Source organism: Marmota marmota, unplaced genomic scaffold, assembly GCF_001458135.2.
Source record: "Marmota marmota marmota unplaced genomic scaffold, marMar, whole genome shotgun sequence".
Lineage (NCBI taxonomy): Eukaryota > Metazoa > Chordata > Mammalia > Rodentia > Sciuridae > Marmota > Marmota marmota.
Window position 1 is genome coordinate 55,651,829 of NW_026000037.1, and position 12,133 is coordinate 55,663,961.

The 12,133-nt window shown below is 35.8% G+C and overlaps 1 protein-coding gene across 2 annotated transcripts in view; it reads left to right on the forward strand.

Annotated features, from left to right (window-relative positions):
* Cers6 (ceramide synthase 6) overlaps positions 1-12,133 on the forward strand; it is a 294,570-nt gene that overhangs the window by 207,808 nt on the left and 74,629 nt on the right. For both annotated transcript variants that reach the window (XM_048812423.1, XM_048812424.1), the window contains exon 5: positions 12,038-12,088. In XM_048812423.1, coding sequence (XP_048668380.1) covers positions 12,038-12,088 — 51 coding nt within the window. The remainder of the gene's footprint in view (positions 1-12,037; positions 12,089-12,133) is intronic.

Below are 12,133 nucleotides of genomic sequence, written 5' to 3' on the forward strand. Positions count from 1 at the left end.
ACTGAGTTATCTCTATACAGTTGCAAATATTGTTATGGTGTCAAAACCCCTTCAATTAGCATTTTATAAACTCTAATTGAAGACCCAATATAGCGTCATGATTTTACTCAATGATGCATCTATTAAATGGTAATTACACATTAGCTTGATGTGAATTTTCTAGATAATACTTCCCAATGATAACAGAAGACTCTGTCTTTTCAGTTCATTTACTAGTTGTTTACATCAGAGCAAGTAAAATGTCCTTGTCTCATGGCTGTTTCCCATTTAAAGGTTACCTCGTGCCTGCACTGAATCATGGCCTTTCAGTGTCGTCCGAGGTCATGATTTCTTTTGTATTCTTTAGCCTGGTGGCTGAGGATCCAGCTTGGTTTACCGTCATGGACTCTTTCAGCATTACAGATTTCTAGGATAATGATAACCTTGGTTTTTACTTGTTTGCACAGGGAAGTTCAGTAATTATATGTGCCTGAAGAACCAGGTATTTGACAAGTAATAAATGCAACCCCATGAGAGAGAGTGTGAGCCTAGAAACAACAAGAAAGTGAATATTGACAGGTTAACACTGTAGGCATCAGTTAACTCAAAATTCACTAGGTAGGGGTAAAGCAAAACAAAGCCTTCCAAAAGTACAATGGAAGATAAAAGAGAGACCTGGTTCTATTTGTATATTCTACCTGCATAAATAGAAATCCATCAGTGATACACCATGGCTGGTGGGCTGGTTTTTATTTCCAGAGAAATGGAGCAGTAATTTGAGATTACATTTTAGTGTCATGCTAGTTTCATTAATCACCTAGGCTTTCTATCTCATTGATTTTAAGATCCCTTTTTATTCATCAAGAGGGAAGTTTTCTCTTACGTTCGGCAAACCTCCCTATATTGCTGGTTCAGCCTCCATGATGTACTTCAGTTGTATTTATCTGTTCAGCTCATATCTTGCAGCTCCCCCGTCCTCCCCCCAAAAAATTATTTCACATTTTTGGAAGATCAGAAGCTGGGAAAACAGGAAGACAGGCTTGATTAAAATCAGAAACTGATGATCAAAACTTAACTGCCTGCAGATCAATTCTTTCTTTGTAATTAACTCACCAACTTAAAGGGTAATTTCTCCATCCTAATTAGAAGATAAATAAGATAAAAGGATGTGCCACTCATTTAAAGGGTATGGTTTGATCAGTTGTCCTATTAATAAGTATTGAGTAATGATGAACAAAATTGTGAATCCCTGCTGAATTTTAACGTATAAAAATGGCTGTAAGGAAAGGGGAGGTAATTATTTTCCTGAATTAAAATATCATCATCAAAAAAAAAAGAAAAAAAAATATATCATCATCAAACTTTCATTGCAGTTTAATTTTGAAAGTTTTAATCTTTAATACCAAACATAATATAAAACTCAAGCCTCACAGAGGACATATTGGGAAACAGTTACTCACTTTATGAGTTTTTCTCCAACATCACAAAATTGGGTAAAATAAGTTTTTAATCGTCCTGATTACTAATAATGCTCTCATTATGTTTAAAAGTGACTTAATTTTGACAGCGATTGAAAGAGTCTTAAGTTGCAGTATTGAAATGGGGTCCCTATAAAAGAAGAGAACAGAAATTTTCCCAGATGTTAGGTTTCCACTCACAGGTCAGGATCAGTACCATGGTCAGAGCATCGCAAAGTAAGACTTGTTTTGAGAAAAATTAAAAAATGAAGTAGTAAGGAGAGAGGTGAAATATAGGTCTGAAAGAGATCCTAGAAATTATTTGGTCCAACCCTTTACTCCACACATGAGCTGCCAGATGACTTGCCCAGTGTCATTCAGTTAGTTCAGTGTTAAAAAGACAAAGGAGAGTGGAGCTCCTGTGTCTTCTCCAGGTCTCTCCTTCCTGTCATGTGTGCCCTCAGTTATTGTAGGAATTGGGAAAGTAAGGAACTCATATTTTTCTAGATTCCCCTGCCCTTCATAAAAATGGTGTTCTCTATTCATGTAATTTAAGATTGTAGGTGTTCAGCTGCTTTGCAAGGGTTTGAATTTCTTATTTTCCTGCAGCATTCTCAAATAATGATAGCATGATGCAATGTTTCCTTTCAACACATCCACTCATGTAAAATCTGTGACTCTCAAGGCCAAATGTGGCCATTTCTAGACAGGATTATTGGCAGTTTCTTCTAGGAAGTAATTTTGGGAAATCTAGTACTGATTCTACTTAACATGTTTGTATTCATGTAATATCATCTATTACTTACAGGTTTTCAGGTACGCAGGCATGGTAACAAGTTGACATTTTAAAAAGCAGGTCAGATTTCATAAAGTGCTCAATACTTTTGAGAGAGAGAAATGTTTTTCCACTCTTACATAATTTCTTTAAAATATCCTTGAAATGGTGACTTTTAAGTAGATAGACCTTTTCTCAAGGTAAATTCATTAAAAAAAAAAATGATGGTCTGTGAATACTAAGGTTGCTTAGGCAGAATTGTCTCAAAGGCCAACCCTTGTTCTCTTCCATGGTAAGGATTATCTAATTAAGCCTTTTATGTTGCTACCTCAACAAAGAGTCTTCCCTACTCAATAGATTTGACTCTAGCTTTTGGCTGAGAAGGTGGAGGGAGGAGGGCTGCATCACATGGCTTGTCAGAAAAAGTATAGATACAATAATTTGTGTAACTTAATACAGACAATCAAATATATTAAAAAACAAAAATCACCTGAGATAATCATTAGTCAGGGAAAATCTGTAAGTAAACTTTGATGAATTTTACCGTCATGCATTTTGTGTGTGTGTGTGTCTCTGTCTGTCTGTCTGTCTAAATACAGTCAACCCTCTAAATCCATGGTTTCAAAATTCAAGGATTCAACAATCATAGATCAAAAATATTTGAAAAAATCATATCTGTTGCAAACATATATAGACCCTTTTTCTTGTTATTATTCCCTAAACAATGAATCATAACACACACACACGCACACACACACACACACAGTATTTATATCAGATTAGGGCTTTCCAAAGGGGTTCAGATGCAGTTGCCTGCATCAGTAACCAGCTCACTTCTGCAAACTATATTAGATTTTCTCCCTCATTTATCTCATTTTCTCAAAAACAGTCTGCATCCAAGTTTTCATCTCAAGATCTACTTCTGGAGAATCCCAAACTAAGAAAATGGGAATCCCATGGTATTGGGCAAGTAGATTTATTTCAGTTTTTCGTTATTAGATAAAGAACTATAATGGGTATTCATGTACAAATACCTTTACACATAGGTCTAATTAATTTCTTAGGACAGGCTGGGTCAAGGACAGGTACATTTTAAAATCTCATGATACCATGTTACCAAATTAGAAAGACTGTTTATACTTGCAGAGTATTGGTTTCCTTATGACCTTTGGATATTAACCTTTGTTATTTGGCAGATAGTGTAGTTAAACATTTTTGTCTAGTTTTAATCTGTAATTTCATGTATTAAGACATATTGGCCACATGTATTTTTAAACATGTTGCCTCTTTGTATCTTCTCCCCGTTTTTCTCACTTCAATCAACTTCATGATCTTTGTGCATTATTGTTATTAATCTTTTTGTCATATGCTTTATAAATTGTTTCTATAAATTGTCTTTTGACTGGTTTTATGATGCTTCATAGACACTCCCATCAGCGTCCTTTCCAGTTCTACATTGGCCTGCACATCTGTCTCCCTCCTGCTGACATTTACCACTGTAGCTTTCCATCTCACTTTCTTTCATGTTTTTCATTTACCTTCATCTCATTTTCTTGTCCTTACTTTCTCCTCTAAACATGGAGTTGATTACTTGATCTGGCCTTGCACTGATTCTCAATGGGCACAGAGGAGTCTACAACAGAATCGATGGGAAAAATGGCTTTTTTCAAACTCCATGTTGGTCAGACTCTTGAGGAATACAGCAGTGTGCCTCTGGGACTGTTTGGTATGTGTGGAGCCCTTCAGATGAGCAGAGGCAGAAAAAGTTGAGGACAATTGGCCAAAAGGTTTAAGAAGGCCTGGAAATGGCACTCACACTCTGCTGCTCTTCATTTCTCTGATAAAACCCTCACCGAGTCCTGTGACTTCAGGGCCCATCTCCAAGGATCTCCTTCTGCTTCTCTGTGCTTGGCAGATCAGGAGGTTACTTTCTAAATTGATTGTGGAATGTGCTGAAGGCACATGCTAGACCAGGTCTAGAGGATCAGCATTATTTTTAAAGCCTAATCAATACGAAAGGCTGCTATCTTTATATGATGCCATAAGGTCAAGTCCAAATTGCATTTGTACATCACAAGAGCTTTCAAAGCTAATGCAGATGCCACAGGCCTCCAGGGAGAGGTTACCACTCTGCTTTGTAGATTTATAGTCACATGTCTCCTACCCAGGAAAGAAAGACATAATAGGGCACCTCTTGCATTCTGAGGAGTGTCCCAGGCTATTCAGCACTGAATAGCAACATCTTTAGGCTGAGAGACAAACATAATTTCTTTGTATATATTTTAAATTCACAAAACATGAAATATATCTTTGTATCCTGCATTATTTTAAAATGTGTATTAAATTAAAACTACAGATTATCTTCCCAAATTGATTTGGTGTATATTCATTTAAATTAACAAAGCCAAAAGTTTCCTAAAAGGATTGCCAATGTTTCAGTGATTTCCAACTATCATATGAAGCTTATACGCTAGGCTCAAGGTGGACAAACAGTGACATTTCCTGGATAATTTATTACAGATACAGAAGTATTATTTTTTCATATCTGTGTCTTATAATAAATCCCAAATACAAGTACAAGGTCTAAAGTTTTAAATATAACTCAATCAGGTGTTTTCAAGTAGTTTCAGTAAAATAGTTTTCTAAAAGGATCTGCAGTGTTTCCATAATATTATAAACATAGATATTAACGTGATTAAGGAAGCTTCCTCTCTGGTGTTTTCACATATAATCCAAGCATTCGTGTACTTGGGACTTAAACTATGTAGAGGATAGCATGTCTCTTAGACTCTTTTCCTTGACTGTTAGTTGTGTCATTTGGCCTTTGTGAAAGCCAGGAAGAGGTTTTGATGGAAATAGTGAAAAATGAAATTTTACCTCTAAGATGCTGACTTTGGGTAAAGACCCACATACCCTTCATGTCTTTGATAAAGAAACAAAATGCCTGTAATACTTTCTATTATTCATGTTCTTTGGTTAAATCAAAAATAGTTATTAATTCATAGAAGCTAGTCATTTAACTGCAGGTGCCTACTGATGATTCTTGTTGGGGGAGAATGTATATATGTGTATGTGTGTGCATTTATATTTCTTTTTAACCATTTAACACTTGCCTGGTTAGATGCATATCCTTTTCTCTCATCTTTGCTTCAAAATCTATTCTCTCTGTAGGCATGCACTGGCATAATTATTCCAGATGGCAAAATAAAATGATCACACCTGATCTATTTTTATGAGTTCTGTTCATAATGAAATCTCTGCAGTGCAGCTGATACAAAAGGAAACCTGGTAAAAGAGCAGATTTACAGACATTTAAAGAGACTTCTCTACTCTTCCCTTAAAAACAATCATAGAATAAATAGCACTCAAGACTTGTATGGATTGTCTAAATACAAGTGAAAACTCCAAGGTGACCTCCAACAGTACTCTGGCCTCCATCCTGGTGCTGGCTTTAGGTTTGCTCAAGGTAAAAGAGCCACAGATGACTCCCCTGGGGCTCAGCATTATTGACAGATGAGCTTGCTACTGAGCTGTGTCTCAAGTGATGTGTCTAGGAGCAGATGTACATAATATAATGAAAAAATCCCATTGTACATTGTGGTTTAAATTGGTTTAGAGGTGATTTCTCATCCGCTATGATATCGCCTGTCTTAGTCCTATTCAGATGTTTTATAGTCTTCTTAATTTGAAATTAGTTGATGTATAATTTAATAGCTGCTAAGTACCATTTTAAGGAATCATCTTATAATGCTGTGCTAGTCAGTTCAGGCTGCCATAGCAAAATACCACTGACTAGCTGCCTTAAATAGCAGAAATTGATTACTCGTCATTCTGGAGACTAGAAGTTCCACATCAAGTTCCAGCAGGGATCAGGGTCTAGAGAGGGTGCCTCTTCGTGGCATGTGATAGCTGCCTTCTCACTGCAGTTTCCACATGGTTTTTCCTGTGCATGTGCATGGAGACAGAGAAAAATCTCTTCCTATGAGGCCACTAACCCTTCAGTTTAGGGGCCCACCATTACAACCTTTTTTAACCTTTATTACCTTTTAAAGGCCCCACCAACTTCAAATATGGTTATGTTGGAGGGTAGGGCTTCAGCATATAAATTTGAGGGGAACACATTCAGTCCAGATGGGGAAAAATTTTGGATGCAATTTCTCTTGACCCCCCTACCCACTAAAAAATAAATAGATAAATAAATAAATAAATAAAATGCAAGAGGTAAGTCTGAGAGGTCTTGTTAGTGTTTGACAGCATAGAACTCTTCACCCATCTGGACATATAGATTGTTCTGTGGAATAAACCAGATTTGAATATCCTTTCTAAGCCTAGCACTCTATGTTTTTAGTAATAACTAATTACCTAAAAAATTAGGCATATTTCAAATGCCCATGATGTTTTTCTTTCATTACCCACTTAGTGCAAGAGTGTAGCTACTCTGCATTTAAATCCCACCTTATCCATCTACCAGGTGGGTAACTTCCAATTTATTAATGTACCTCTCTGATATTGTTTTCCTATAAACAATCAATAATATTACCTTGATGTATATATTAGAATGCAGGCTATTATTATTACACACACACACACAAACACACACACACACATACTTGCACACACAAAAATAAAATAAAATGGGGGTCCCATGAAAATAGCAGAGAGATCAGTGAAGCAGAAGGGCATTGACGGGGGAGGGAGAAGGTACTGGAAAAGGGGGGAAAGGTAAAATGGAATTGACCAAACTGTCCTGTGTACCTTGTGTGCTATGTAACTTGTGATCTTGAACGGTCACAAGTTGTGAGAAATGAGATGATATGTGTAAACTGCCCTAAATCTGTAAAGTACTTTACAACATTACTTATTGTATGTGCAGATGTGCAGAGTGTGCAGAGGGAAATGTATCTCATAAGCTACTGGAAAACAAAATTTGAGAATCATTGAGTTCTTAGATTTTTCAGCCTTTGTAACATTCCCTGGCATTGTAATGCCATGCAAAAAAAAAAGGCAATCTGTTTCTGTAAAAGGTGCTTGAATTGCCATGCAGTTTTTAAACATGTTTTTATTAGTGCATTATAGTTATACATATTAGTGTGGCTCATTTTGATATAACAAACACACATGGAATAGAATTTGTTCCACTTCAATCCCTAGTGCTTCTTTCCTTCCCTCCCTTCTCTCTCCCACGGTTCCCTTTCCTCTACTATGCTTGTCTTTCTTCTACTTATTTATTGTTATTTTTAAAACTGGTGCTTTATAGATGTTCATAAAAGTGAAGTTCATGGTGGTATATTCTTATATGTACATAATTTTGTCAATTTGTAGTTCCTACCTTTTCCTTTCTCTACTCTCTCCCCATCAATCCCCTTCCTCTGCTCTACTGATCTCCCTCTCTTTTTGTGGGATCTGTCCCCCACTCTTTCTCCCCTTACTTTGCTCTGGCTTCCAGAGGGAAAAAAATTTAACCCTTGACTTTCTGAGTGTGGCTTATTTCACTTAGCCTGATATTATCCAGTTGCATCCATTTACCAGCAAACACCATAATTTTGTTCTTCTTTATGATTCAATACAACTACATTGGGTTTAAAAAAAGAAAGTACCATATTTTCTTTATTTATTTTGTCAGCAGGCACTGGGCTGGTTCCGTAACTTGATATTGTAAATTACATTGATACAAACATTGATGTGACTGTCTCACAATATTATGCTGATTTTAGTTCTTTTAGATAAATACCAAGGAGTGAGATAGCTGGTCATCTTTTGAGGAATCTCCATACTGCTTTCCAGAGTGGTTGTACTAATTCATGGTTCCACCAACAATGTATGAGTGTACCTTTTTTTCCACATCCTCACCAGCATTATTGTTATTTGTTTTTTATTCGTTCCTGCCTCCATACCCCCATTCTGGCTGGAGAGAGATGAAAATTCAATGTAGTTTTTGATTTGCATTTCCTTGATTTCTAGCAATGTTAAACATTTTTTCTTGTCATGTACTTTTTTATGCAGACAGAACTGCCCTTTTTTTGGTTGAATAAAATATTTATATTATACTTTATTATGTATTATTTAATGGCTTTAATATTCTTACTGACAAGAAGCAGTTTAAAATGGAATACTTTTCCTTAACCAGCTTGCTTCCTTTTATTTTCTATTTCTAAGAGAAGGTAAAATATATGGTTTTGAGAGGCACCTCTTCCACTTTACAAAAATAGCCAAAACAAAATTATACATTTTCTAAAGAAAATGATTTGATAATAATTTTATGTAGTCTTCTTTACTGTTGCACCTCATGCATTTTTCTTATAATGTAGTCATACTCATACATAATAATATGAGAATTTCCTTTCAGTGTCAGAAACTCATTAATGCAATTTATTTATTTATTTATTTGCTGGACCACTGAGCCACACCCCAAAACCACGATTTTTAAGGACTTCTAATATAGAGATTGTATTTCTTGTTTGGGAGAACTATAAATAACTCTTTGGTTAATAATGGACATTTAAGTTTTACTGCATTTAATTTTAAGTATTTTTTTCTTCCATTAACTGTGTAGCTTTAAAGCCCTGATGAAAGGGTTTTTAAATTAATTAATTTATTTTAATTAGGTATATATGACAGCAGAATGCTTTTTGATTCATTGTACACAATTGCAGCACAACTTTTCCTTTCTCTAATTGTATACAATTTGGCATTGCACCATTTGTGCAGTCATACATGTACCTAGGGTAATGATGTCCATCTCATTCCACCATCTTCCTGTCCTTATCTTCCCTCCCCGTCTCTCCCTCCCCTTTGCCCAATCAAAGTTCCTCCATTTTTCCCATGCCTAGCCCCACCCCCATTATAGATCAGCATCTACTTATCAAAAAGAACATTCGGCCTTTGGTTTGGGGGGATTGGCTTACTTCATTTAGCATGATATTCTACAATTTCATCAATTTACCTGCAAATGCCATAATTTTTTTCTCTTTTAATGCTGAGTAATATTCTATTGTGTACATACACCACAGTTTCTTTATCCATTCATCTATTTAAGGGCATCTAGGTTGCTCCCACAGTTTAGCTATTGTGAATTGAGCTGATATAAACATTGATATGGCTGCATTATTATAGTATGCTGATTTTAAGTCCTTTGGGTATAGACCAAGGAGTGGGATAACTGGGTCAAATGGTGATTCCATTCCAAGTTGTCTAAGGAATCTCCATACTGCTTTCCAGAGTGGTTGTACCAATTTGCAGTCCCACCAGCAATGTATGGAGTGTACCTTTTCCCCCCACATCCTCGCCAACACTAATTGTTGTTTGTATTCTTAATGATTGCCATTCTGACAGGAGTGAGATGAAATCTTAGAGTAGTTTTGATTTCATTTCTCTAATTACTAGAGATCTTGAACCTTTTTTATATATTTGTTGATCAATTTTATATATTTTTCTGAGAAATGTCTGTTCAGATCCTTAGCCCATTTATTGATTGGGTTGTTGGTTGTTGTTGTTGTTTTGTTTTGTTTTTTGGGTGTTTTTTTGTGTGTGTGTGTGTGTGTATTCACTTTTTTGAGTTCTTTATATATCCTGGAAATTAGTGCTCTGACATGCATGTGGCAAAAATTTGCTCCAAAAATGTAGGCTCTTTTCTCACCTCATTGTTTCTTTTGCAAGAAGAAGCTTTTTATTTTTTTTTAAATTAATATTTATTTTTTAGTTTTCAGCGGACACAACATCTTTGTTTGCATGTGATGCTGAGGAGCGAACCCGGGCCGCACGCATGCCAGGCGAGCGCGCTACCGCTTGAGCCACATCCCCAGCCCAAGAAGAAGCTTTTTAGATTGAATCCATCCAGTTTATTAATTCTTGATTTTATTTCTTGTGTTGTAGGATTCTTGTTAGGGAAGTGAGGGCCTAATCTAACGTGATAAAGATTTGAGCCTTAGACCTGCCCTTTTAAATTGAGGATTTCAGTGTGTTTTTAGTCATCATTGTTTTTTGATAGTGTCTGAATATTTTAGCTTTTTATGTTCTTAATTACATTATTATCCTTTCATTTGCATTATGGACTATATAGATTTTGACATCAAATGAATGTGGAAATGATTCTGAAAAAAACTTTAAATGTAGAAAAATTTTGTCAATGGAAAAATTGATGAAAGAAATTGATAAGTGATAACTTCATAGTATCAATTCAAATTAAAGCAGTTATAGATAATGTGTAACATTATATGCTATAGATTCATACACTAGTGTTAAACTAAATGTTTAATGTCCTGAATCGAAAAAGCTGGGACCATAAGTATTTCAGATTTCAGATTTAAAATAATATTTAAATTTTGGTTTTGGAACATTCTAGATTTTGAATTTTATTTAGACTAGGGATGCTGATTCCATATAACAGATAAGAAGAATCACCTTCTCATGAACTCTTATTTTCTCATCTGTAAATTGGAAAAGATAATTTGTTCCTCTATCTCACAATGCTTGGGGGGCATAACATGAGATCCTTTGTGCCTGTATTTTTTAATTGATTTTTTAATTAGAAGTTCATATTAATATCTAGCACTGTCAGAGAGAAGGGTATATGTGAACATGTATTATATGTGAAATAACTTATTATTCAAATATTTGGCAAACAGCTTTCCAGATGACCTGAGGCCCTGGTAGGCCCTCAAATTCACAGTGTCCAGGCTTTTGCCCTTGCTTCAGGTGGCAGGAACCCAGTGAGACATAGACACCTGTCCACTGCTTGTGCAGGCAGTCAGATAGCATGCCTGCAACCCATGCAGGTCTAAGTGATGCACATCTGATATGCTCAGGGAGAAGCTGGGATTTTAAGAGAAAACCAACAGCCAAGAAGCTTGCAGAGGAGAGGGAGCTCTCTGAATTATAGATTTTTCTGAGATCTCTGCTTTCTTGCCTGTGACTAGAAGGCATGGACATAGTGGAAGAGATTCCTGCTGTATCTTTAGGGGGCAAGCACACCCAGTCCCTGGATATGGGACTGATACATTCAGAAATACTGTTAGGTTTATTTTAGGTCTTGCATTTAATTCTGTGTTCCTTCTCATCAGCATTCAGAACATGAATGCTGATCTGTCAACTTGAGCATTGATGCTGGGGGATAAACATGTGCCTAGTGCATCATTTTCCTTAGAGGCTTTCAATTAATTGTGGAGATAAATAACGTTATCAGAGAAAAAAGCAATAACTAATATTTGTACTATACTTTAAAATAGATTCTGGTGAGCTTTGCTCATTCTTCAAAAACATACATATATGTATATTTGAAAATAAATCTATATTTATATTTATGCGTATGTAACATAGAGAAAAAAAGATCAAAAATAGGTAATACTTCAAGATGGTAATGGTGATGAGAATTTGAATTATTTAAATATTTTTGCCCTTTTCTTTATCTTTTGTGTTTTCCTCAGTATGTATTATCTATACAACTTTAAAAATACAACAACGCATTAAACTTGTATTCTTTGATAAGTGAGATGGGTGATTTACCACTGGTCCTGGTGAGGCTCTGGAGGCTCTGCTGTTGAGACTGGTTACATTGCAGGGATATGTCTAAGTAACCAGCAAAATATAAAAAAGCATGAGGCAAAATGTCATGCCAGATATGACCTGAAATACTACCAGTTGAGTTTAGAAGATGAATCACAAAGAAGGTATGGTGGGTTACTAGTTGCTTTAATCTCCTTTACCTACTTGTTTTAACAAGTAACAGTTCTCATGCCAGTAAATTATTGAAATCCCAAGAGCCCTCATAAACATCTCTTATCAATGTTCTAAAACATGTAAAGCATATTTCTTTGTCCTTTTTTTTCAGACCCCCTGGCTGTGGAATACAAGGCACTGCTGGTACAACTATCCCTATCAGGTAAGCAGGTCTTTCTGTCTTCCTTCCCTAACTTCTTCACATCAG